At 38.7% G+C, this 25114-nt stretch overlaps 2 protein-coding genes and 1 non-coding gene across 3 annotated transcripts; 2 read left to right on the top strand and 1 right to left on the bottom strand.

Annotated features, from left to right (window-relative positions):
- Positions 1-55: 55 nt before the first annotated feature.
- Positions 56-21493, bottom strand: LOC131793189 (intraflagellar transport protein 140 homolog). The gene is made up of 33 exons (XM_059110593.2): positions 20784-21493; positions 19876-20097; positions 19561-19685; positions 18653-18789; positions 17849-18024; positions 17076-17164; positions 16733-16836; positions 16090-16241; positions 15483-15575; positions 15096-15206; positions 14574-14652; positions 14341-14432; positions 13806-13933; positions 13263-13380; positions 12666-12980; positions 11674-11761; positions 11525-11565; positions 10806-11029; positions 10253-10430; positions 10008-10091; positions 9723-9829; positions 9192-9287; positions 8625-8757; positions 7729-7800; positions 7542-7613; positions 7058-7131; positions 5158-5212; positions 4574-4756; positions 3914-4111; positions 3222-3434; positions 2397-2563; positions 1731-1872; positions 56-1397 (listed from the first exon to the last, which is right to left on the bottom strand). The coding sequence occupies exons 1-33, from the start codon at positions 20928-20930 to the stop codon at positions 1173-1175; spliced, it is 4440 nt and encodes a 1479-aa protein (XP_058966576.2). The 5' UTR covers positions 20931-21493; the 3' UTR covers positions 56-1172.
- Trnam-cau (transfer RNA methionine (anticodon CAU)) lies at positions 5562-5633 on the top strand. The gene has a single exon. It is a non-coding gene; the product is annotated as a tRNA-Met (tRNA).
- Positions 21494-21560: 67 nt separating the features above from the next.
- LOC131793215 (B9 domain-containing protein 1) lies at positions 21561-24294 on the top strand. The gene is made up of 6 exons (XM_059110628.2): positions 21561-21646; positions 21727-21795; positions 22108-22219; positions 22594-22690; positions 22968-23030; positions 23540-24294. Exons 1-6 carry the CDS (start codon positions 21578-21580, stop codon positions 23790-23792), a joined length of 663 nt encoding a protein of 220 aa, XP_058966611.1. The 5' UTR covers positions 21561-21577; the 3' UTR covers positions 23793-24294.
- The last annotated feature ends 820 nt before the right edge of the window (positions 24295-25114 follow it).

The following is a 25114-nucleotide window of genomic DNA, read 5'->3' as shown; positions in this document are numbered from 1 at the left end:
TTTCTGAATAAGACTACGCGCAATCCTTGCTTTTCGGAGAGGTCCGTTGCGCAAGTCTAAAAAAAAAAAAATCAGAGAAAATAACAAACTTATGATAGTACACCGCGCGGAACTCTGCGTTAACACCTTTTTCACAGAATGTTTTACCCGCGCGACGGACTCCGCCGAAAAACAGGGACAACTCGTATTCTAGCTCCGAATTGACGGCTAATTCACTTGTGCATTAATCGAAACAGAGAACATAACTTCATACTTCTAAACATACCGTGGGTTCCATTTCACCGAAAACCGCAAGGCAAAAGTTTGAAGTACTAATATTCTTTATTCTTACATATTTACACGAACATTTGTTGTTTATGAATAAATAACTCCTATCATGAAGTGAGAAGAAACGCATGTGACTTAAATCGGCAGCTAAGAAAAGAGATAATTTTTTTTTGTTATGAGTATTTTAACTAAATTGCTTTAAAGTTAACGCAGTTGCCATATCATATATTATTTTTTAAGAAAGAAAATCAACAATTAGAAGGTACTTACGTTGTCCAAACAGTCCTGGTAATCGAAAAAAACAAGGTTGGTAACTCAATTTGCAAAGCCAGAGGTTCTGACCTAGTTTCCTTGTCTGACTAAGTTACAATTATGTACATCTATCGGTCTAAATATCTACATAAAAAATCGTCGTTGTTGGGTGCTTTCTCCTTAAATCAGTGAACTGAAGACTGACTTTAGTAAAGTTGACTTTGTTCTTAGCTCCCAAAACTTTGAAATTTCCTACCGCACCATTATTTGACACCAAAGAATTATTTAACGTTGGGTAACTTCTCACATTCCGACTGCTCTCTTCACAAGGACTTCAAGGGCTTGCAGTGACATCTTTTCTTTATCGCTTACTTTAACGCATCCTAAGCCATTCGGATGAGATCGGGTTGTCCGTATTACAATAACTTCCAGCAGCCATTCTATAAAACAGTTATGAACCCGTTCTGTTACTCCTTCCTTCAGACCCTCTTATCCATCAGCATTGTCGTATCGGCGTCTTCCTACCCGGCCACATCACAGTGCAGAAAATGTTGTCGTTCCTCCTTTCAAAACATATTATCTGACGGCGACAACCACTGTTACTTTCAAGCTCATTCCAGGCCCTATCTTCTCTACTCGTTCCAGCCTGGTACCTAGTAATCATCATGTCCATTCATAAGATCCTCTTCTACTTCTTCTTCAACCTCCTCTCCTTCATCTTCGCCCAGTTCCCCGCGGATGTCTCGTTCCGCGCCCATTCCTCGCATCAAAGGAGCTCCAACTGCCTTGTGGGTCGCCTCTATAGTCTTCATGTTTACGTAGTAAGCCATGTTCACGTTGGGAACACGGCGTCTCATCTCCTCCATCACAGAGAAAGCCTAAGGAGAAAGAACGCGAGAAAATGGTTGACGTAATGAAACCCTTTACACCCTAACATCACGACCGTCAAACACAGGTCGCCAAATTTGCAACTTAAGCTGCTAACGCAGTCACCAAAATATTTCTCTATACGCCAAGATGACCAAAACAGACGCAACTTGGGAGCGCTGAAGAGATTTAAAGTGGAAATGAGGTAATGTTCACTCCAGTTTCGTTTGAAAACAGACCTGTCTTCATTCCTGACTTGGTCTTTCGTCCACAATTGTCTGGTGAAAACAATCACCGAAAACGCACCTCACTTTTCAAAAGACGCTCTTCAAAGTGGTACTTACCTTAGTATAGTTTTGCTGTCTTGCGTAGTGTTCTATAATTATCCCATATACGTCTCCTACACGTACAGCTGATTCCAGATCCGGCTCCTCAAGTAGAATGTGACACTGTTTAATTGCCTCTTCTGGGTCCTCGTCGTATGATCTACAACATCACAATTTGAAACCAGAATCATACAACGATAAATTAATCAAAACGATTATCGACATGTTGTGATTGAATATCTAAACATAGAAAGTCGTCAGCAAGAACAAACACTACAATGCTCTGATGAGCTTTACAAGACTTTAAGAGGAAAATCTTCCAGGTATCCCAATTTTGAAAACAAGGCCTGACTACAACACCGGAGCTACGTTCCCTACACTTTGTGAGAAGTGCGTAGGCTCTTTAACGTCCCTGCTAACCAGTACAGAGAAGAGACAGTTTATTGTCCTTATCTGAGAAGACAAAGAGAACAAAGTAGCCACACTGATCGAGAGTGAGAGGGGAGAAGGGTGATTATCCCCAGCCCGCCACGCCGCTACGTTCAATTTTAAAGAACTTAAAATAACTTTTCAATGCGTCTCTTTGAAGGACGTATCGTAAGAGGAAAACAAACCTGACGATGGTAGAAAAGGTCAAAATGAGGAGTGTTTTCCACCTTATAGGATATGACACGACGTTCTCACCTTCTTGCTTGTACAAATTTCTTTAGAAAACCTATTCTTTGTTTCAGGACAGCCACCTTCTCTTCTTGATCCGTAGGGTTTTTCGTTTTGGCTTTCGCCATACATTTATACGCTTCTGTAAGTGCCCCAAGAGCTTTGTCGTAGTTTTGATACTCATCAATTTCCACCTAAAGCAAAACAAAGTAAAACAACAGTCCTTCATTATACTTTAATTTCTGAATTATCTACAATTTTTTTAAGGCCCGTGGGTAGCCAATACTAGTCTACGCGGGCCAGTTTATAGCCTACGTGTACCCATACCCTTCCCCCCATGGAGAAACGGGGGGGAGAGGGTACCGCTACAAGTACGCTAGCCAGTCTATAAATATCTAATTACAAACAATACGATACAACAAGAAAAAAAATAAAAAAAATAAAAAATTATTTAAGAATTGAAAAAGGAGGGAAAGAATGAGGGGATGTTCTGTAAAATGATCATCTTAATAATAATCTTACATTACAAATTTTTTTCCTTTTTACCTCTTACTTTTCACTTATGTCCATCAATAAATAAATCTACATCAAAAACAGTGTTTTGTATTTTGACTTTGAATGTTCCTTTTTTGGGGGTAGCATGGGATCTCATTCCACAGTACCGATACCACAGCACCAATTCTCGATCTTATTTCAAGTTTTGAGGGCTTTACGTAAAAACTATTGAGGGTAACAGAGCGTATGTTGTAAGAATGAACATTTTTGTACAGCGACTGACAGAGTCAAAAGGAAAAAAAATTAAGGCGAGTACTGAGGCAATGACAACAAAAGAGAACAACACGATAAACATACCTGCGCACAGGCGTCGTAAAAACTTGCCAGCGAATCGAGCGCTCGGCCTTTGGTGTAGAAAGCTATAATGTTCTTCATGATCTCGGGATCTTTGCGCCAGTCTAGAGACTGGAGATAGTTGGCAGCCATTACGTAAATTTCCTTCTGTCTGGATACACCAGCAAAGAAGATGATTTTCTCTGTGTCGCCGGATTTTAAGAGAGATTTCATCGCCTAGGACGAAAGAAAAGTCATTGTAAGTTTCAAGCTACTCATATTCAGTGATAATCTTGCACAGTGTCCTATGACAAATTTTCTGCGTTACTCTCACGATCTTTCTTCACGACGACATGAAAATTCCGTTATAAAAAAAAACCAATACCCCCACCTGGACCCCCTTCTTTCCCCCAACCCCCCCCCCAAAAAAAAAAAATTTACCACTCCGATTCAGCCACCCAACCTAACTAATTGCGATAAAAAGAATGGTTGCAAAATACATTAAGGGCATATTAAAGACCTCCGAAGCAAACGGGGCCAGGGAAAGGGCAAGTCCAATTCTTCCAACTTCGTTTGGTGGGACAACCAGCTAGTTCGTTCTAAATTCACACAGCATTTCCTTATCGATTCAGGCGGCGAAAATTCAAGACCTTAGCTTTGTCTCCGAAAAGGTGTTGCTTTAACAAGTCAAGTCCCTTTTGTTTGTGCCCACTGACCTTGATTTTGTTGCCAGCTTGAGTGTACTTCTTGGTGGCTAAGTGGTATGATCTCTGATGCATGCAGCAGTCAGCGATCCTCTCTAAGAGTTTGTTTCTGATCTCCGGATCGGAGCCCTTAGGAAGCGTCATCTTCTCTGCCAGCTCCTCTGTGATTGTAACGTTATGATTCATGCACAGATCTAACGCCTCTGAGAACTGACAAAAAGAGACCAATATCAATTCTTTCCTTTTTTAAAGCGACAATGCCTTTTTTTTCTTAAGATACGAAAAGACGAGTGTTTAGGGCCATTTTGGCGGTAAATTTTTCTCATTGTAACTTTAGAGCAGTTTTCAGTTGTCGAAGGTATTGTAGGATTGCTTTGTTCTTGCTTTACTCGGTATGTGATTGGTCCAGAAAACTTGCGCCACTTTCCTAACCAATCAGATTAAAAACTAGAACTAATAGCGATCTGGTCACTCGCGTTTTCCCGCGCTTCAGTTAATTTGTTTTTCCTACGAGTCCTCATTGGCTCCTGGTGATATTTTCCTTGCTATGATTGGCTGTTATCATCGCTTTGGTTTTGGTTTAACGACACTCAATCAGAAAGCGCTTTAAGACGTATCACGAAACGCGATAAAAGACTGACACACCGAATATCGAAGGCTGTGCTGCATTACCTGTTTGCCAACAACCAACAATTCAACAGCTTTGTCGTACTGTTCATGTTCCAAAAAGAACTTGGAGCATTTGTCAAGCATCTGAGGGTCCGTAGTCTCGTCGAGGTCTTCAGCTATCACTTGTAGCGCCGCAAACTGCTGAGTTGCAAAGCACAGATCCAACGCTTTGGTGACATTTCCGCCCTAAAAAAGAAAGCGATCGAAAGTCATGACATCAAGAAACTATATTGCTACGACCGACCAATTTTGCGAAAAGCACGCTTGTCAATCACAATAGATATCAAAGCTTTTCTGATATACAGTAAGTATGGGAAAACTTTCGTCCAATACAACAAAAGTTGTGAGAAAATTATACTCAAACTGAGGGCCGTCAAGAACGCAAAAAGGACAAAAATTATACCTTTATCTTCGTTCTTGCAAAAAAGAGGAAATACACAGTTTCCTACAACAATATTCCCTATAACTTAGATTGTTTTGAAAAAGCCGTTTTATCTCAAGCCTGAAAGATTTTTTTCAAAACGTTTGTTAACGTTTATCCTGGTTTAAATGCTTTAAGAGGCAACATTTTTTTAGATAAACAGTACCTTGTGATATAGCATGACTGCCTTATCTTGCATGTTGGGATGGTTCTCATAGTATCTGTAAATAGAGAAAAAATTCAGAACAAAATTTCAGCTAAAAAAATGCAGGCCCCAGACCTTTCTCGAAAGAATTAAACGCGTCAACAGCAAACCACTGTAGTAAACTTAACTATAATGATTCCGCAACGCGAATTATTATTTTTTTAATCTTAAACTCTTCCACTCACAAGGAACTTTAATTAATATGCAAAACAGTATTAGTCTTAATTTATTTCCTTCCGCTGACAATTCACGTGATAATAGCATTACCGCATAAAATATGCAAACAGAGGATGATGCAACATTACGATCTCTTTCATCACAACGTCACATTAAATAAACAAAATTTGCTGTAAATCCGCGACCGCAGCAGAGTGGCGCAGTGGAAGCGTGCTGGGCCCATAACCCAGAGGTCCGAGGATCAAAACCTCGCTCTGCTAGTAGTTTTGTCCAAAACACATAAAAATTTTTTCCTTTTACAAGTACATGTTCCATGTCGTTGTTAGCTTTCTGAGAGTCGTGGTAAAAAAACCAAAACAAGACAGAATTTGAATAAAACTGAACTTTCCTTTTCATTCTTTTTCTCCTATACCTAGAAAACGATTATTCGAGGCCTCTACTGATGAATCTGTAACATTTAACAGCGTGAAGCAGGAACTAAGCGGCACTTTGCAATATAAAAAGCTTTGGAATGATTCACTCATCAAAATTCCCATTTTTGTCGTTTAAAAAAACATAGACAAAATTGGATGACATTAAAATGTTAACCGTCAGTGCGTCGTAGACCAAGAAAGTGAAACGAACTTGACGGAAGAGGAAAAAACTGAGCTCCATGGAGACATAGTAAGCTTCCGCGAGAATCAGCGACAGAAAGTGCGCTGTTGTCTATTCTAGTAACCCTAAGAGCTCGATTTTGCTCATGCCAATATAAAGCTTTTCTTCACCATGAAAAATATTTATATCACAGTAAATCTACATAACAAAATTGTCATAACAGCAGAACGACCTTGTGATCTCTCCATAACCTTTCATATTCTTTTTGTCCCGAAAATGCACTGAAATGGAACGAAAGCTGGGCACACTTATAAGAAAGCGGGCAAACCACTGACAGATACTTTGGTTAACGTGTGAAATAATTTCATTCACGTTCTTAGAAATTGCGGGTGGCAAAACAGGAAGCATTTTTACGTCAGACAGGCAATTGTAAATATGTTTAGCAGAGCGGCGCAGTGGAAGCGTGCAGGGCCTATAGCCTAAAGGTTCGAGTATCAAAAATTCGCTTTGCTACAATTTTACGAACAGTAATTTTTTCCGCTCTCAACTATTCTTCGGGACAACTTTCGAAAAAAATTTATATTTTAACCCGGCAGTAGAAGGGTAATTTTAATTAAAATTCTTCTTAATGCTCCGTCAAAGTTGTCAATGGATATTCCGCCGCTGGATATTCAACCAGGAAACCGTGTGCAAGCGTGGAATTACTTTAAGCTACTTCCGTGAACATTCTAGTATGTTCTGTCAGAAGGAGAATTTGCGAAAGTGAAACTTGTCGAGATTCGAACCAAATAGCTAGTGCATGCAGATTTGGCATCACCAATCTGTGACAAAATCCTTGTTTCAGTTTTAGAACCTTGCGAAAATCGAGGTTATAGCTTCGCTATAGAACTAAAGAAGGGACTTCTGATAACAAACAGCATCCTTTGCCGTCACGCAACACGGGAGGGAGAGAGAGAGGGAGCGTATTGCGTAAAAAGACCAATCAAGGCTCGGAGGAGACTGGGGGCGAACAGCACAAAAAGCGCCCGCTAAAGAAGCTGCTACAGTCCAAGGTTCTGAGATGTATCTCTGATAAAACTATATATCTAACCTTGCTACATCCAGCATGTCTTGCGGAGAGCTAAGTAGCGCCAGATTCATCAGTTCATTATCCATTCCATGTTCCTGAAAAATTAAATGAGCATGAGTCAACCGTTCGCCATTACAACTGGTCATCTCTCTTTGTTGCGGAGTCACTGAGGCATTAACAGAATAGTTGCCTCTTGGGGACCGGTCATTGTTCATCGTCTGGGATTGGGGGGTTGGGGGGAGCGGAGAATTTGGTTGTGTCACGATAAAATTTACCCCCCCCCTCACTAACAGTTAATTTTCTATAGTCCCCACCTTGATATTCTGTTGGCGACGACTCATCCCCCCTCCGTTCCTCCTAAAACCTCCCCCCCCCCAAAAAAAAAAATCTACCGACCCCTCCCCCTGGCGAACAATATGACTCGTCCCTAAGTGTTCAAACATGTCGTGGTCAATTTATTTCAATCCCTTTTTTTGTCATCTACAAGACGTTTTAAAAGTGTCACCTTCGCAAGTCGTATCGCGTTACTATAGCACTGAGCACGCGTGTAGAAGTGGATAGCCTCCTTAATTTTCTCCTGAAAAGAAAATAATAAATCAGATATTACAATCTCTAAATATCTTTTTCTTGGTGATTAAGATGCTTTCAAGTTTTCAGTTTAGATATTTTGACTCTTATCAGCTTCCACTAACCTGGTTTTCGAATTGTCTTGCAAGATGATACGACGCCGCTCTGTCGCCTGTTTCGTTGCAGATTTCCGCAGCCTGGGGAGAGGTATCTTGGTGTTAGTGTTAAATATTTGTGATTAATGATACTTTGATACATGGCTGCACACATATAAGACCCATCCTAAAATGAGACATCGCTCCTTCCAAAAACTGCAGGAAAAGTTGCCAACACCAAACGACGATTGGTTACGCTTTAAGCCACTTAGCCAATCAAAATCCCAAACCCACCATGTAACTGGCGTCAACGCGGGAAAACATACATACATAGAGTGACGGCTCCGGCAATTCTTTCCACCGGTCAAAGGAGTCACATCACAATATTTGCTTAGAAATCTGCGTCAATATTCTCCATCCTTAATGATCTTAGTTTCCTATTGGTTTATTCTTGCCTCTGTGGCGCTCATCTTCTCTAACAAACTACTAATTAAATACTTAACGATAGTTTTTAAGGACGGGAAACAAATAAAAAATCGGTCACGGTTTCCCTTAAGCAAAAAATTCTTGTTTACCAGAATTGGTCATTTGGAGCATTTTTCAAATGAGTGTGGAGAAACCAAACCACAGTGATCCCAACTAGCAATCGATAATAATAATAGTTATCTTTAATGAGGATGCCAACGTCACGAAGTGGTTTACAGAAGGGTCCTCAAAACAAGAGTTGACATCATCATTAACCAATGGGAACTCAAAGCGAAAACAGGCAACCTGCTTGAAGCGCGGAAAAACGCGAGTGACCAAGACGTGATTGGTTTCAGTTTTGCATTTCATTGGTTAAGAAGCTGGCTCCAGTTTCCTGGACCAAACGAAAATTGCTCCGAAATTCGTAAGACACTCTTACTTCACAACAAGTGTTTCTGTACCTTTTCTAGGTTGCCACAGTAACAGTAGACTCTAACCAGTGACAAGTTGTCACGTGCAGCTTCATAGAACTGAAGCGCTGTTTCCATTTCACTTGTGCTCTCCATGTACTGCGCCCACCATTTACGCAACTCCCTGAAAAAAAGGTTTGGTGAACACAACAAGTGAACGCCTTCGTTTGGTGCAAAGTCATTGAGCCAACAACGGGAAAATTGCCTCTAAAGTCGATCCTGCTCGAAACAGATTAGCCTGCAGTGCAGGCGTCTTGGTCGGGCAAGTTTCTAATGTTACAAACTCGCAACCGTTTTCTCGTCCGTTTACTCGATCCGCACCCCTTCCCAACCTTAATATAAATTTTTATCTCTCCCCAGCCTTCTGCAGCCGTAAAAATCAACGATGGTAGCTATAGTTTTCACCAAGAAAATTCTGAGCGCTCGCTCGCCAAAATTACGCCTGCTCTACAGGCCAGAAGCACGTTTTCACAAATTTTGTTTGTGAGGTAAATTTGCTTCAATTGAAAATAAAAAATGACTTTCTCCATCACACTCAAAAAAAAAAAAATTACATACTTGTCCTTCGTCTTCAGGATATAGGCTTCTAATTGTTGAGGTTCCTCCAAAAGCATTCTAGGTACTTCAAACCGGTGTGTGTCTGCTTTTTCAAAACTAAAAGGCAGCGTCAAAAACACGAAAATAAGAAAACCGATTTGCGGCTAATGTGGTAAATGGGTTGGGAGACAGGAGGCTACCATAACCCTTCAACTCCAAGAATTGATTCATATGTAACTTCTCCCTATAATATCCTTACATTATCCAGCAAACAGGTAAGGAGAATACCCAAACTTATCAGGTGGAAGTTTTATCTTGATCTAACGCCAAATCCTCGTAGCTGATTTACATGGAAGTGTGTAGTAGCTAGAGGGGAGAATTAATAATCAGATCTTAGGAGTTAGAGTGTTAAACTCGAGGCGTTAAATCTGGACCGTTGTTTTTGAGATTAACATCTTTGTCATGAAACAAAGCTAAAACGAAAAACTACGAAACAAAATCAGGTTCGTTCGCACTTGCAGAGTAATTTTGTTTTCCTTGAGATCAACTCACTTGACAATAGCCGCTGATATATTCCCTGTAGATTCTAGGTGTTTGGCGTAGTTGTAGTAAGTCGTTCTGAGGTGAATGCGATCGTGAAGCTCAGCAACTTCGATTGCCTAACGAAACAAGTTTGTACATTTTATAACGAGAGTAAAACAAGGAAGCGGAGCAAACATCTAAAACTTGGTCGAAAGAAACAAATTTTATACATCCACGACTTCGGTTTTTCAACCTCGTTTCCAGGGAGAGGGAAGAAGAGTCAGCCTTGGGAACGAGGTTGTCAAGTTTTCTAACCTTTGTCCACTGATTTGATGCTTGGTAAAACTTGTTTAGCAAGTCGTAACGTGAAGAGTTCTTCAAAAGTTTCTCTGCTTCTTCCTGTTTTAGAGAAGAGATAAGTAGGGATTATGTTTCGACCATGTAATGAGCACCGAGATAAGCAGTGTTGTAGCTCTACCTAGTTCGTTCGGTGTACTTTTTGCTTGAGAAAACTTCACCTGGCGGGAAAAGCTTAAAATGACTGTCAGCATTCAACTTACGGTCATGCTGAGTTGTATGGCCAAACATGCAACTCTAGCGTCCAATTCAGGTTCTTGCTGTGCCTCCCTCAGCGCTCTAGCGGCTCTAGCGTTACCCATGTTGCCTAAACACACAGTGGCTACGTCCAACCGCTTCGTCTTCACACACATGCGAGCCATGTTTTCCCAAACTGATTCGCTGTAACAAAAAAGAAAGATCCATTCTTGGAGCAATTCCTTCATTTCTGGCTCTGTAAAAAACTGTACCCTTCGCCTCACACTTGCTGCAAACGTGCAGGATGATGAATATTTTTGCGTAAACTGTATGTGATCATTGCATGAGTATTTTCAGAAAGGAAACTTTTAAGTAATCCTTCGCGAAGAAGTATCTCCGCCATCTTCGACTCCTAGCATCAGGGGTGATTGGGGATAGAAACAAACCTCCACTAGAGGTTTGGCGGTTAGGCAAGAAGGGGGGAAAGGGTGTGGTGGGGTAGAAAGTTGGACCCGCAGTCTTGCACTTGGTGTTTTCACGTATAGTTTCGTGAATATGCCATAAAAATATTCCTTCAACCTTTTGATTAATTTGATCGCTTTGAACGCTTCATCCATGTTTCCAATGGCGGAAAGGTAGCTAAAATTCATCATGGCCTGTCTAGCCTCAGCATCAGCCTTCTCCAGTCCAATGAAATCTCTCATGGTGTGTTTGATCACCATGTGGTGTTTATCAGGGAGAGGAATGTTCGTCGCTCCATACGACGGTGGGTCTGGGGGTGGGGCACTTTCCAACTCGCTGCTCTGTTGGTTCAACAAATGATCAAAAAACTGAGTACTGACAGCAGAATCTTATTTCATTGAACGCAAAATAGAACAGAAGATAAAAAGTATCATTGACGTTAAAAGGCGTCAGATTTGACTCAGCGCATTGTCAGCGCGAAAAGAAAGAGTTTATCATTCTTTATTACAATGGGGAAATAACTGGTGGGTATTAAAAATCTTGTTGCAAGGTACCTAAAAGATTACTTTGTCCCAAGAAAAACTTCCCTCAATTAGTAGCGCAGTTTTCAGTCCAGTTCTGAAAGTCATCCGCCGAGGGTTTAGCATTACTAAGTTCTATGATTGGTATAAAAAACCCACGCTAGCCTCTTAACCAATCAGAAGCAACTTAAACGATTAGTAGAAGACGTTGAAAAACAGCTACAGGCGTTCTCAGAGAATCATTTTCAGGACAATTATATAGCAAAAGTTTGACGACTCAAGAAAACTGTTCCAAGAAAAATCGTCGAAACCAACCTTAACTAGGTAGAAGTAGGGCACTTGTACTCCTAGTAAACCTGGAAAAAGAATTTAACCTCAGAATCCATGAATTTGCAAACACTGAGAAACAAACAAATAAGCAAAAAGATTTTAAAACCTTTGAATGGCTATGGAGCAGAACTTACTGAAGTAGGCTGAGTCAATAGGGAAGAAGTCCTGTAGCAAGATGCCGTTCTCTGGAGTACTGAACAGTGATATCACCAATACATCACTCTGTTGAGAGGAAAGTAAAAACATCATGAATCACCCAGTACATAAATATTTGATGTTGCTAATCACACAATGTTATCAGTTAGGCCATCTTTGTTTCATTAGAGCCAATTCTGAGGGACCAGTCGGGGAGGAGGAGGTGGGGGAGGGAGGGTTGCAGGATTTAGGGGAGGGATCACATGGTTATCAGGGGGAACGAGGGGGGATTGGTCGTCGTTGACAGAACACAAAAGGGGGACTGTAGAAAGTTGACTGCCAATCAGGAGGGATCATTAGAATACGAGCGAACTATCTCATTGTTTAAGTATATTTCTACAAGTCGTTCAAAACTCAGCAACAAGAAAGGCTCGTATTTTTACTACATAAGGATACCAGTCGCCCTCATCGCCTGAAGAGGACTAGCAGTATGCAGTAGTAGAAACGTCGTGAGACAAACGATTATACTTCTCTTTTGAAGACAATGATACCAATAGGTCACACCGAGTGCTAATCTCTTTATTCACTATCCATCACGGACTAATATAAATTTACTCGCGTTTTAACACAAAAGCTGAAATCTGATTGACTACGCAGCTGTAATTTATTCCATGATACATGTAGATACTGAGTAAAGTAAGAGGCCTAACAGAGTACGGCTGTAAACAAAGTAAGATAAAAACATGAGCCTGTCTCGTTAAATTTTGAACGACTTATAGATTTGTACTGAGACAATTTGATTATACGCCCTCGATTTCTATGCGTGATAGAAATCCCGAACTAATAATCTAATTGTTAAATATATAGCGAGTACCGAAGCCAATCAGACTGCAGCAATTTGCGAAAGCATTCTAGTGGATTTATAGTAATTGTTTTTTATTTTTCTCTCTTTCAGCCAAAAAGAGAAGCTCTGGATGAATAATGTACCAACCTCTCTACTGGCATCGGCAGCTGTCGCATTTACAGGCTTCTTTGAGGACGATTTGTTACTTGTTGCTTCGTGTACCATTCCTGGAATGTGCGCAGCCTCACAGACTAACAACTTGGGTTCTGTGGGATCCCAGAACATAGACGCCGGTCTCCTTCCGGCAATTTCCGCAGCCAGCTGCTCCCTATTCGTGAGATCAGTGCTTTCTTTATCACCTTCGTCCGCTCCAGTTCCTTGGCCCGTGGCGAAGTCAAATGATTGAAAAGCATCGAGTTCTATGTCCCACACATAAATTCTACTATCAGGAGAGTTATTTGCCTGGAACAAGCAAGCCAAGATGCATTAATTGAGTAATAAGAACAGATTTTTTTGTCTAAAAACTTCCACCAAAAAGAAGATCTTTCAGGTCATTGACGATGTCCGCGACAACGTTCAGATAATTTTGCTTATGAATATTAATCAAAGGTGCCGTGAACTCATTGGTCTTGTATGAGGTCAAGTTGTAAGTCCAAACAGTGTAGACAAGAAGAATGTAAATCTTTTATTGCTCAGGAAGCAAAAAGGCAAACTATCAAAGTAAGAAAATTCGTGTCGTCTCACCTTATCACACATGATGCTGACTTTTGTGCCATTACAGTTGCATCTGATGGATTTCAGTTTGCCAATCCCGGCTATACTTTCTTCAAGAGACTTGGGATTGCAGTGCTGTTTGGCTTCCCTACAGATTTTTTTTTTTAAAAAAACAGTCTTTCAATATATTTTACCCACATGTAGATGATGCAGATAAATTTTAGGCAAAATACAATTAACCCTCTGAATGAACTGAATAAATTTTGTTAGGACTTGACTGGGGAGCTCATAAAAATGAGGGGGGAAAGGATGTGATGGCCTGGACACTAACAATCGAACATGACAATGAGGACTGGAACCTAGAATGAACTCTGAAGAGGAATACCTCCCACTTGTTTTAATTTGCAAGTATACACTTGTAGCATGAAGGAGTGTCTAAGAACTGTGATTCTTACAAAAGAACCCTATGTGGTACATGTAACTAAGATGGGCTGGCCATTTGGAAGAAGAAACTACCATACAAGTCACTTTACAAATCAATCATGTAGTGCCAGTTTTGTTTGAAATTCATACCTTCTTGACAAATCCCAGACCTTGACATAACCCAATGAAGTGCCAGCCACAAGAAAATTTCCACACACATCTAAAAGAATGGGGTCACCTTCTGCTTCAGGAAACTGCAGAATCTGTTTGACTGTTCCCTGCCAACACATAGAACAATACTCAAGACAAAATGCAATAGGAGCACATCATATTGATCCTAGCCATTGTTGCAAAGTAAAAAAAAACGGACAAGCACACATGATACAGGAATCCAGGAAATACTGAAAAGAGCACATTTTGATCAAGTGTCTCAAATCTTAACCCTTTACACCCTAACATATGTATGCATATTGAGTCACGGCACTTGTCTGTACTGAAACCACTAGTAGCGTCATTGTTTCACCGAGACACTATCAATTGGGCTTTGGTTGTTGGAAGGTTGGATAGTGCTATCCACTAGATAAAACTCTATCCGGTGGATAACCCTATACATTTTGTTATCTCTTGTCCACTGGATAGTGTTATCTGCCCTTTATACACCTGGGCCCAGATTTACATGTTATACCTGAAAAGTCCTAACATGAATCTTCCCTGGTTCTACAGTATAAACACTCTGTTCATGAACCACAACAACAGCAGAATCTGAGTTAAAAGAACCTAGAAAGAAAAGAACGAGTTCAGTGATGTTTTATAAAAGCATCGCTGTTCAGATAAAAATATCAAACTTTGAGAAGCTTTTTTATATTGAAACAAAAGTGTTAAGTGAAACAAAAGAGGGCAAAAGAAACACCACTATACCTTCTGCTCGGACCAAACTCTTGTCACTTGCCACTTCATAAACTACAACTTTTTTACCATTCCATATCGCTGTGTGACTCTAATTTAACAAACATTCAATAGCTCATCTCAGCACCATCATTATTTCAATTACTACAATTACATTCTTTGGAATTTAACAAGGTTTAGACTTAACTATCATCAGCATCTCAGAATTTATCAGGACTAAGGCTAAAGATGTTAGCTTTAAAAGCTCTCTAAGACGGCCAATTTATATCTATCACCTCAGTTGATAAAACCAAATTATTGTGAATAATCACACTTTTTGAAAAAAAAAATGAAAACACAGTTACTGATACTTAAAATAAAACCCTAAGATTATGTTGGAAAAATTTTGGCATTCACATTCACTGCCCTTTAATACCTTTCAGATTTGATACAAGTACAAACAATGAAAATCTTATAGTCAAAGAGATTGCGTGGGGTAGATTAAAATTTAAGCACATTTTACCTGTTAGTTATGTAACATCCATGAGAACTCACCTTTGTCACAAATACCCCTTTGATGTGAATGTCTGTCTTAAGGTCTTGACAGTAACCAGTTGTAAAATTTTCAATAGCCAGCTGACTTGGTGAAACTTGAACTGCTGCAAGCTGCAACAGGAACGAACAAATCAGGAATAGTGACATATTTGCCAAATGAAAACATTTAAAATCTCTGCCATGCAGTGATATTTAAAAGAACAACAAGGTAATACAGACACAAAGAAAATATTAACATAGCATCATAATTGCAAAATTCTATCATGTGCTTGAGTTAGATGTTGACTTTGACTGTGATTCAAATTGATATTTACAAAGGACACAATAAACACAGTTACCATGTGCATATGAAATGCTTACAATTGCAGAGCTTAGAGAATCACTCACCTCAAGATTATAATGAGCATTCATAACTTGTTCATTCAAAATAATGACAGTTTCCCCTGTATTTACTGCAAGAAGACTCTTGTTACCACCCCACTGAAAAACAAAAAAATGACAACATGAAATATTGTGGTCATCTTGTATTTTGCATGCACTCTGACATGGAGATTAGTGCATGAAGGGGGGTAAAATTCTAAAGATACTGCGTTGCTGCATTGGTGGAGGGAATTGCAGGATTGATCTAACAAAGTGCTAACACTCGAAATATCACCTTTAGAAACTCTCTACAATGGCCAATTGTCATTATCAACTAAGTTTATAAAACCGAATCATCTTAATTAGGACATATTTCCTGGAAATGTCCACACAGGAAAGATCAAGTAAAATTCAATCCACAATAGAGTAATGTGTATGAAAAATTTATGTAGTATTTCAAAGGTATTTCAGAAACAAGAAAAGTTAAACTGGTGAGGGCAGTTACAACCACCCAAACAAACTTTGCAAGGGCAGCCCACAGAAAAATTACAGAGCTGGACATTTTTATAATACAGTGCAACCATAGTATCAATAGCAAAAACCTGTCTCTGATCTAAGGTTGTATTTTTCTCACCTGTATCTGGGACAACTGTGTTTCTCCCTCTAAAACAGCTGGCGATTGAAGCTCCCATTTTTCCTGTCCTTCAAGCTTTTTCTTTTGAGGTTTAGTAACCACATGTTTCCACATTGCTACCTTTCCTTTGTTTGTTCCACCAGCCAGAATACCTAATTAAATAAAACATACAGTGATCTCCCTTATTTTAAGCAAGACAGGTAAAATTAAAACTGGTAATGCAATCCTTTAACTGGTTGAATTTTCAAGTAATCCAAGTGATTTTATATGGTAACGAGTAAGATGTACTATTGGTGGTAAATTTTACTAGTTACTGCCTGAGGTAAGAGAATACTGACAGAAGTAAAGGTGGACATGATATTGGTATGACTTACTCCTTTCACTCCACTGAGAGACAAAGATACACTTTCTCCTTACAATATGAATACAATATCAAGCAGACAAGTGATGAGAATAAAGAAAAATATCAATTAGGGGATCATTAGTTGATTCAATAAAAAATTCTCCAAACTCACATCATAAGAGTTATATGGTAGAAAGTAAGGAGAATTACTATGGAGATCTTGTAAGTGAAAGGATTAAATTCTTCATCCTGTACAGTTTTGATGTTGGACAACACCAGTAGATGTTTTACAAGTCTTACCTTTAACCTTGTTAAATGATATGCAGTTGACCACCTCACCAGGTTCAAAGCCACTACCATCAACTGAAAGGACATAGTTGTCATTTTGCTCAAGATTCCACATTCTACATAAAAGAACCATACAATTAGTACAGTTTCCCACTTTCAGGAGAATGTTAAATCACTTGATTACAAATGTTAGATGCTAAAAATGTGTATTCTGTGTTCATTACTGAAACACATGCACACGTAAACAGCACCCCTTTAATATGAATATTGAAGGTTCAAACAAGTTAATATTAAGCAATATTTAACTGGTAATAATATATAATAATGCTAGCAATATTTTATTATATGATTTCACCTGACAACATTTTCTCCTGATGCTGTTGCCAACACCTGTCTTCCTGCCCAGATTATTTGGCTTTTACCAGATTGTCCACTAAGTTTTACCTAATAAAAGTAAAAAATGCATTTGATGAATATGATAACAGATATATCTTAACTTTGTTGAATAACAGGAGTATCACAAAACAGAACACCTACCAGTAAGTACTAAGCAACTGTTTTGGTCGTCATAGTGAGACAAAAAATATTTTGGGGACTAAATTTGCAGCAAAGTTGCCAATTTGACAATCAATGTTTGGCACTTATGCTGCAAGTTGTAAAGTTTTTAACCCTTTACATCCTCACATCAGTGTACATATTCTCAATACTGTTTTTTATACATTTTCCATGGTGCTGACAATGAGAATTTGTTTAATAATTAACAGCTGCTTTTGTTGGTGATCATTTCTTTTATTCGTGTAACCTTAATGGTTGATCTAGGGGTGACATAGTGGGGAGAAATTAGATTCTAACCACTTTTAGGGTTTAAAAGAGTAACACATTAATGCTTAGGGTCTAAAGTTAAATTGCAGAAAATTTCCTTCTCCCCTTTTTTCCATATTCTCATTTTGTACCAAATCATTTGTTTCAAGGGACCATGTCAGGATTTTAGGTTTCCAGATGAGATAGCAACTTGGAAAAAATTGAGCTTGAAGTCCTGTTTTAGGGAAAGTATTGAGAAATATACACTGATAGGATTTGGATAAGAAGGCTTATGTATATGCATTCCTTTGAATTCATGACTCTAACCTTAGCAACTTCTGATGTGGTACCATCATGAGCCACTCTGTGTTGTGAAAGAATCAAACCCTCAGTAACCACCACAATCATGTCTCTTCCCTCACTGTACAACAAGAACTTTACAGCACCCTCTGCTGTGAAGCACCGTGTGCAACGACCCTTGTCATCAACAAAATACACTGAACCTGCAATCAGAATGTACAACAAAATAAATACATGGCTGACAAACAAGCACTCCCTTGTCATAAGTGTTTGCTCATGAGAGTTTCCAGCTTAACAGGAGTATGTGTATGCCAATGAAGAGCTGTTGAGACACACATCAAAGCCTAAACACAGCATTAACAGTTCTATCCCATATTTTTCAACCATTTAACCCTTTAACTCCCATGACTGACCAAGACAGAATTTCTCGTTACAATATCAATACAATATCAACCACATGAGTGATGAGAATGAAGAAAAATATCAATTCGGGGATAATTAGTTGATCCAATGCTAAATTCTCGGAACTAACATCATGAGAATTGTATGTTTGTCTGTAAGGAGAATTACAAATTTAATCTGGGATTTACAGGGTTAAATAACTAGCTGCTATACATTTTCTTGTAAATTAGTTATGAGAACTTGGAGTTGGATCAAGATAACAGCTTCTTCTTGATGAATTTCAGTATGCTTGTTACCTGTTTGCTGAATAGTGTATGGATATTAAAGGGAGAAGTTACTTGTTAATCACTTCTGAAAGTTAAAGAGTTAAACATCTAACCACTTGCCATTTTTAACCCCAATGTATAGCAAAGTCAAAAGAGTACTCACCATCCACCACACCAAAAAAGAAGGAATAATCAGTTGAGGCTGTATTTGTTATGTTTTTGTTACCCTTCCTCCAACTTAACATGTCCAAAGCAGACTCGTCTCCCGCAACTGCTGCTTTTGCCAAACTAGATATGTCACTGTAAAAAATACTTTGCTTTCAGTGACTAAATACCATTAACAGCAATAAATTTTATCAAAAGAGAGACCTGTTGTTCAATCTAGTCAAAAGAAAAAGGCAAAAACTAGTATATTATGATAACTCTTCACCAAAACCATCTAAAGTAAGTTTAAAGCACTGATGAGAGAAAATATTACTAATAGCATATGTAATAGAGTTTAAAAGGAATTTGGGCCAAAACATTGTAAAATTTATTTCATAATTTGTATTTCCTTTAGTCCCATGTAAAGCATGGCAATTCTTCAAAGAAAATTACAAATCAAGCTAGAATTATCCCTTTAACTCCTATGAGTGACCAAGAATTTCTCCTTACAATATCAGTACAATATCAACCAGATAAGTGATGAGAATAAAGAAAAATATCAGTTTGGGGATAATTAGTTGATCCAATACTAAATTCTCTGTACTAACATTACAAGAATTGTATGGTTGACAGTAAGGAGAAGTACAAATTTGATCTGGGAGTTAAAGGGTTAAATTATTTCAACCTGGACTCCTTTTTTCCTGGGAAATTCATCATTCATCAAAACAAGCCTGTGACTGAAAAAATTCTGCAGGCTACTTGATAACAAGTCCTTGAATACTCTGGTAAAAAAAAATCACCTTTTAGCCCTAAAAGAACTTTTCACAGTCACCTACTTTGCAAAGTCTGACGCCTACTTCCTAACCCCTGAAACCCCTTAACATTATGGGTTTCAAAAGTTCAAAATCAAATTCTTTTTATACTCACTAGTCAGATGTTGGTGGTGGCTTGAAGACACAAGCTGTAATAGGTGAGGAGGCATCATGTTGATATAATGGTGATTGCTGTAGTCTCCCCCTTTGATCTGCTTTCCACACTGCCAAAATCCCATTCTTTAATGAAATATTTAAAAATTACACATTTGAATCATTTCTTTTAATACACTGTGTTTCAGGTGTTGTAGTCTACAGAAATACCATACAGCTTGTGAAAAGAGATGTGAAATATCGTCTATCACATGCATGATCAAGAAAATTCTAGGCTAATACAAGACAATATATTAAATTCTCAATAAAAGATAACCTCATCAGTAGTAACAAGTCTGTTTCCATTATTACTCCACTGAATAACTCGAACTGCTGACTGATGAATGGATGAAGCCTCATGTAATTCACGATCATGTTCATTCCACATCAGCACATCCCCACTCTGCCAGCCAATTGCTAGTATCTTTCTAACAGGATGCCACACAATAGCTGTTACTACACTGGAACGTTGAATTGAGGATTCTTCAACTAGCTCTCCCTGTAGGCAATTATAGATATGAAAACAGAAGACAACATCACAGTCAAAACTACAAATTCACCTTAACCAAGTCAGATGAAGTCCATTTCAAGCACTCAGGTTTTGGGGACAAGTAAAAAAGAGGATGGGCAGGGTTGCCAATATGTTTAATAGTGAAGTGAGAAGAAACCTTTAAGCAAATTCTGAACCCAGAATTGATTTTTATATCTAAACCTTTAAGTGCTAGATTATACATTAACTTCTGCTAAAAAGTGGGAAATAGCTGTTGAACAAATATTCTCAGTGGAATTTCAACAAGATGGCAGATTAGCCAGAAGTATGACAGTTACCAACTCTTAGCGACAGCCCTGGTGAAGGCAGAAATAACAAGGTCCTAAATTCACCCCCTCCCCCCTCCCCCCTCCCCCCTCCCCCCTCCCCCCTCCCCCCTCCCCCCCAATTCTTTTTTCTCTCTTGACCACCTTTTAGCCCTCATGTCTCCAAATATGAGTGGGTTTTCTACAAAAATGATGCTATTCTGAGGACAAATGTCTCACACTATCGTCTCTAAAACAGTTGGCAGGCTATGACTGAGATCAAAGCATAGTAAGACGAGTCGAAGGTGACTCAATCTCTATTATTTACACAAAGGGATTAACTTCATCATGATCGAGTTATTAACTGAACTGTGTCATTCAGCTACGTACCTCATCAAGATAGAAGTTAACAGAGCCTCCCATATCTGGTTCATTTTTCGAAGCAACTGCCAAAAGAGAATAATTGTTGTGCCATGCTATATCAGTCTGTATTGCCACTGAAGGGGCCTGAATTTTATGATCAAAGTATACTGCCATGCTTGAGGACGCTTATACCAAGTGAACACGACTCAGCTGAAATAAAATCCCATCAAGTGGTATTCTTCTCCTTATAAAATCAGATGTCAAATGTTGAATCCGTGACTGTGTGTGTAGCTAGCACAAATAGTATGACATCTACAGAGAAATCTAAAAATTCCAGGTCGATCAATTCCAGTTGGGAAATTGACGATTGGTTAATCCTAATATCGAATTTCTGTCGCGGCAAATGCAATAAAATGCTGCTTCGAAGCCAACAATGGTGTGCTTTGTTTCTTCTTGTACAATCCAAGGGTGTCCCGTTAAATTCCAGGTGAAGAACCAACGGAAAATTAAGGCAAACCAATATGGACCACTCACGTCAATAGCAACCACACTGTTGCCACGTAAATTTATCCTTCGTTTGTCAGAAGAAACCTTCCGAGAATTACAAATGTTTTTAGACTGTTACAAAAAATTATCCCAAGGCAATGATCGTGTACAATAAAAACGTCCAACTTATTCCAAATTCACAAGTTTCAAGCCATTTTTAAACACTACTCTCTGATCACACAAGCAATAAACCTTCATAAAAGCCCGGATATGCTATTTTTGTTTGTGCCGCCGCTGACTAGTGCCTAGCAACGACCACCTGCGCAAAATGCAAAATGGCGGGAGGAGGGCTTCATAGTTCTGTATTTCTTGTAATGGTCTCTGGGCAGATAGAATCCGCAAGGGTAAGAAAAAAATTAATTGAAAGATTGATTTTATTTCCTTCAATATAAAACCTGGTCCTTTTTATTTTTGTGGCTTCCAGTTTCCTGAATTTGACGACTTGTACTGCAAGTACAGTTTTGTTTATGGCCAAGACTGGGTAGTGACGTCGGTAAGTAATCTACATGTTTTGGTGTTAAAACTTTGTATTGTTTTTTCTCTGAAGTATTTCCTTCATTATTTTTGTGATCATCCGTTCCTTACAGCTTTCCTTTGGTTTCTAGATTTCTATATTTTTGCTTCTTTTCGGAGTTAGTCGAAAAGCATGCTGAGTTGCTAATCGACTTCTAATATGCTAAGATCATGACAATTTTCACTGAGTAATGTCACTGCCATGATGCACGCGAGATTTTGTAATTGCGTGAAATTCAGTCAAATCTGAAATTTTTGCTCGATTAATTGTCCTTTTTATGGATTTTTGCAGGGTTGGGAAGAAGGAATTTCCCAAACTACTAAAAAGAGTTTGGATAGACGACAAGTCTTTGTTTTTAATTTTCCTCTGGACATCACCTTCAAAAGTACAAGTCCTTACGGATGTGAGTTGATGCAGTTTTTTTTTCTTTTGATTGCAAAGAGTAGGGTGATTAAATTTATGTGATTAAAGAACTAAAGCTTGGATTAAGCCCCAAATGATATTTAAACAGATGAAGAAAAAAATATGGAAAACAGGGGTCGATCTGCAGAGTATGGCAGAACTTGACAAGATTTGGTGCATGCAAAGACAATTCTGCCTTGTGAAATCTATAATAAGGAGAGAGAAAATTTTGTGTGCAACTGTCATACTCTGTAGACAGACTTAGACAAGGACAAGGGACAAGGGTAACCAAATGCATGTTGTTTTTAAAAATCACAAACCAATCTATATTTTGAAAATAAACTGAATTTAACTCAAAGAACCCCATCATTTTAGGGCCTCAATTAGTGATCAGTTGCTATGGCTTGGATGCCTTTGGCCATGACGTAGTGCGAGGATATGGAGCTGTTCATGTTCCCATCTCTCCTGGGAGGTAAGAATGTTTGTGTTTGTGATATGATCACAAAGTGCTTAATCTGAAAAGTAATGTCAGTTGCCAGGATTTCATAGTAAAATTTTCTGACCTCCCTATTCTTAAATCAGGCCTTTTTCTTGGAATGACTCCCTACAATTTGTTTATTTGCTTCGTTTGGTTTTGTTTATTTTGTCATTGTTTTTCTTATAAATTTGTTTGTATTTTTGTATTGTCAATTGTGTCCTGTGAGCCAGTCCCTGTAGTACTTTCTTAATGATTTTTTCTATATTTTCAGCCATACAAGAGAGTTGCCAATGTTTGTTCCAGAGTCCTCATCAAAATTTCAAAAATTTACAAGGTGAGCACATTTTTGCTTCTCCTTAAGAAGTTATGGTTATCAATCTTTTTCATTTTACTTTACTTGTGGGACTAGTTTAATTTTTGTTTAAGTGTACCATAGTTTTTTCATGAAAGGCTAGCATCTCTACAGAGAGAATAATCATAGCAAAGTACCAGAACCATTTCAGGCTCTATAGTTGGTCGCTCCTGCTTGTGAAATTTTTGGAGAAAAAGGAAGATGGTTATGCAAAAAGCCAGACCACAAATAATGTCTCTTTTTTCGACAAAGTTGGTTGTACAAGTTTGAAAAAACTCTGTTAAAAAAATTAATGTACATGTGCCACAGAGTTTCTTTTTTTGACTCATGCAATCTCATGCAATGGACTTTTCCCAAATCAGGAGACTGTTCATGTTTTAGCAAAAAGCCTCTGTGCTTTTGAAAGGAAAAATAGAAAGAAAAGAAACAACACTCTTCTCCATAGCAGTATTATTTTATTTTGTTAATTGGATGCTTATTTGTTATCACAGTTGGTTCCTTGGCAGAAGGCCAGAGTTTGTAGATCCTAAAGTTGTGGCACAAGGTGAAGGAAGAGAAGTGACACGAGTAAGATCACAGGGGAGTGTGAAAGTAACATTTAGTGTTGTGACTCGTGACATGAAGAAGTTAGGCTATGACACAGAAGCTGCTACTGTTGCTATTCCACATCTAGCTCCTGGAAACACAGGAATCACTACAATACGACCAGAATCTCAAGCTCATGGAACAGAGAGTCATTCATAGTGAATGGTGATACCTTTGAAGTGTCGCAAATGCCCAGCATATGCTAAAGGCTGGTTTTCTTGAACCCAACATAGCATTCAAAAGAGAGGAGATGGAAAGACAAAATAACAGTTGATGACATATGTGGAAGTTGACTAATTCAAGAAAAGAAAGCTTGCTCCTGCCCATTCACGAGGGACCTTAAGCGGTCAGGAGAGCAATGCTAAGGAAATCATTGACTAGAAAATGAAGTTATATTTTCTTTTAGAATTTTTTGAAGGGCTGAATGTGTGAACTGAATCTAACCGTGTCCTAAGTTTCAGCTCTTTCATAGCATATACGAGTAGCATTGAGCTCTTAGAAGAAATTGCAATAAGATGCTATCAGGGATTCCATTCTCAGACCTTGTAATTCTTGGGAATTTCCTAATATTGTGTTGCAGTAGTTGGCTTGGAAATGTGCAAAGTTGTAAAAGGTACCTGCTCTGCTGTTGTTCTGCTCATTAAATCTCCTGTTTTGCCAAGTTCTTGTTGCAATCACTGTCGTGGTTTGCTAAAGGTCCCTATTCTTTGGGTGTCACGTAAAGATAACACATTGAAAAAGATGCAGAGGAGACCACTTGTCTGTCAGTTAAACAAACATTCTGAAGAGATCGACAAAGGGTTTATACGTGACACGCGACGAAGACCAAAATTTGCATTTGACGCGTGAATTGTACAGAGAGATGTACGCTATTCGTACATTTATGAACCAAAGCGAAACGTGATATGTGTGATCCGCACATTTTTCTTTCAATTCGTGAAAATCTCAAGATTTCCCCTAAACATCATAAACAGGAGGGGAGATTTGAAGTTTCACCTTCTATATACGTGACGCGTGTATTTTCCTTAACCCCTAAGATTGACCAGCTTCTAATTTCTTAAAATATCACCCCTGAATCAAACATTAAGGTCACGAGAATCAAGGAAATGATTACCAACTTATAAGCTCTTGATTTTAAAACAAATTCTCCTTGTCAGCGCTTCATGAAATGTATAGAGAACAGTATGGAGAATATGCATATTGACGATAGGGTATAAATGGTTAATTTTCCTTGAAACGGGAAGCGGGTCAGGACTCCACTCCACCCACCCACCCCTCCCCCCCCCTTCACCCCCTCTTGTTACCCTCTCTGAGGGTGCTATATGCTACTTCATTATTAGAATATTCTGAGATGAAAGAATCAACATGTTACTTCTCCCCATAATATCCAGACATTTATCGGTAAACAGGTACCAAGAATACTCAAACTTTCCAGGTCGAAGTTGTTATCTTGATCTAGCACCAAACTCTTACAACTAATT

The sequence above is a fragment of the Pocillopora verrucosa genome, chromosome 8 (genome assembly GCF_036669915.1).
Source record: "Pocillopora verrucosa isolate sample1 chromosome 8, ASM3666991v2, whole genome shotgun sequence".
Taxonomy (NCBI): Eukaryota; Metazoa; Cnidaria; class Anthozoa; order Scleractinia; family Pocilloporidae; genus Pocillopora; species Pocillopora verrucosa.
The sequence above is the reverse complement of the archived record's forward strand: the minus strand, read 5'-3'. Positions and strand labels throughout refer to the sequence as shown.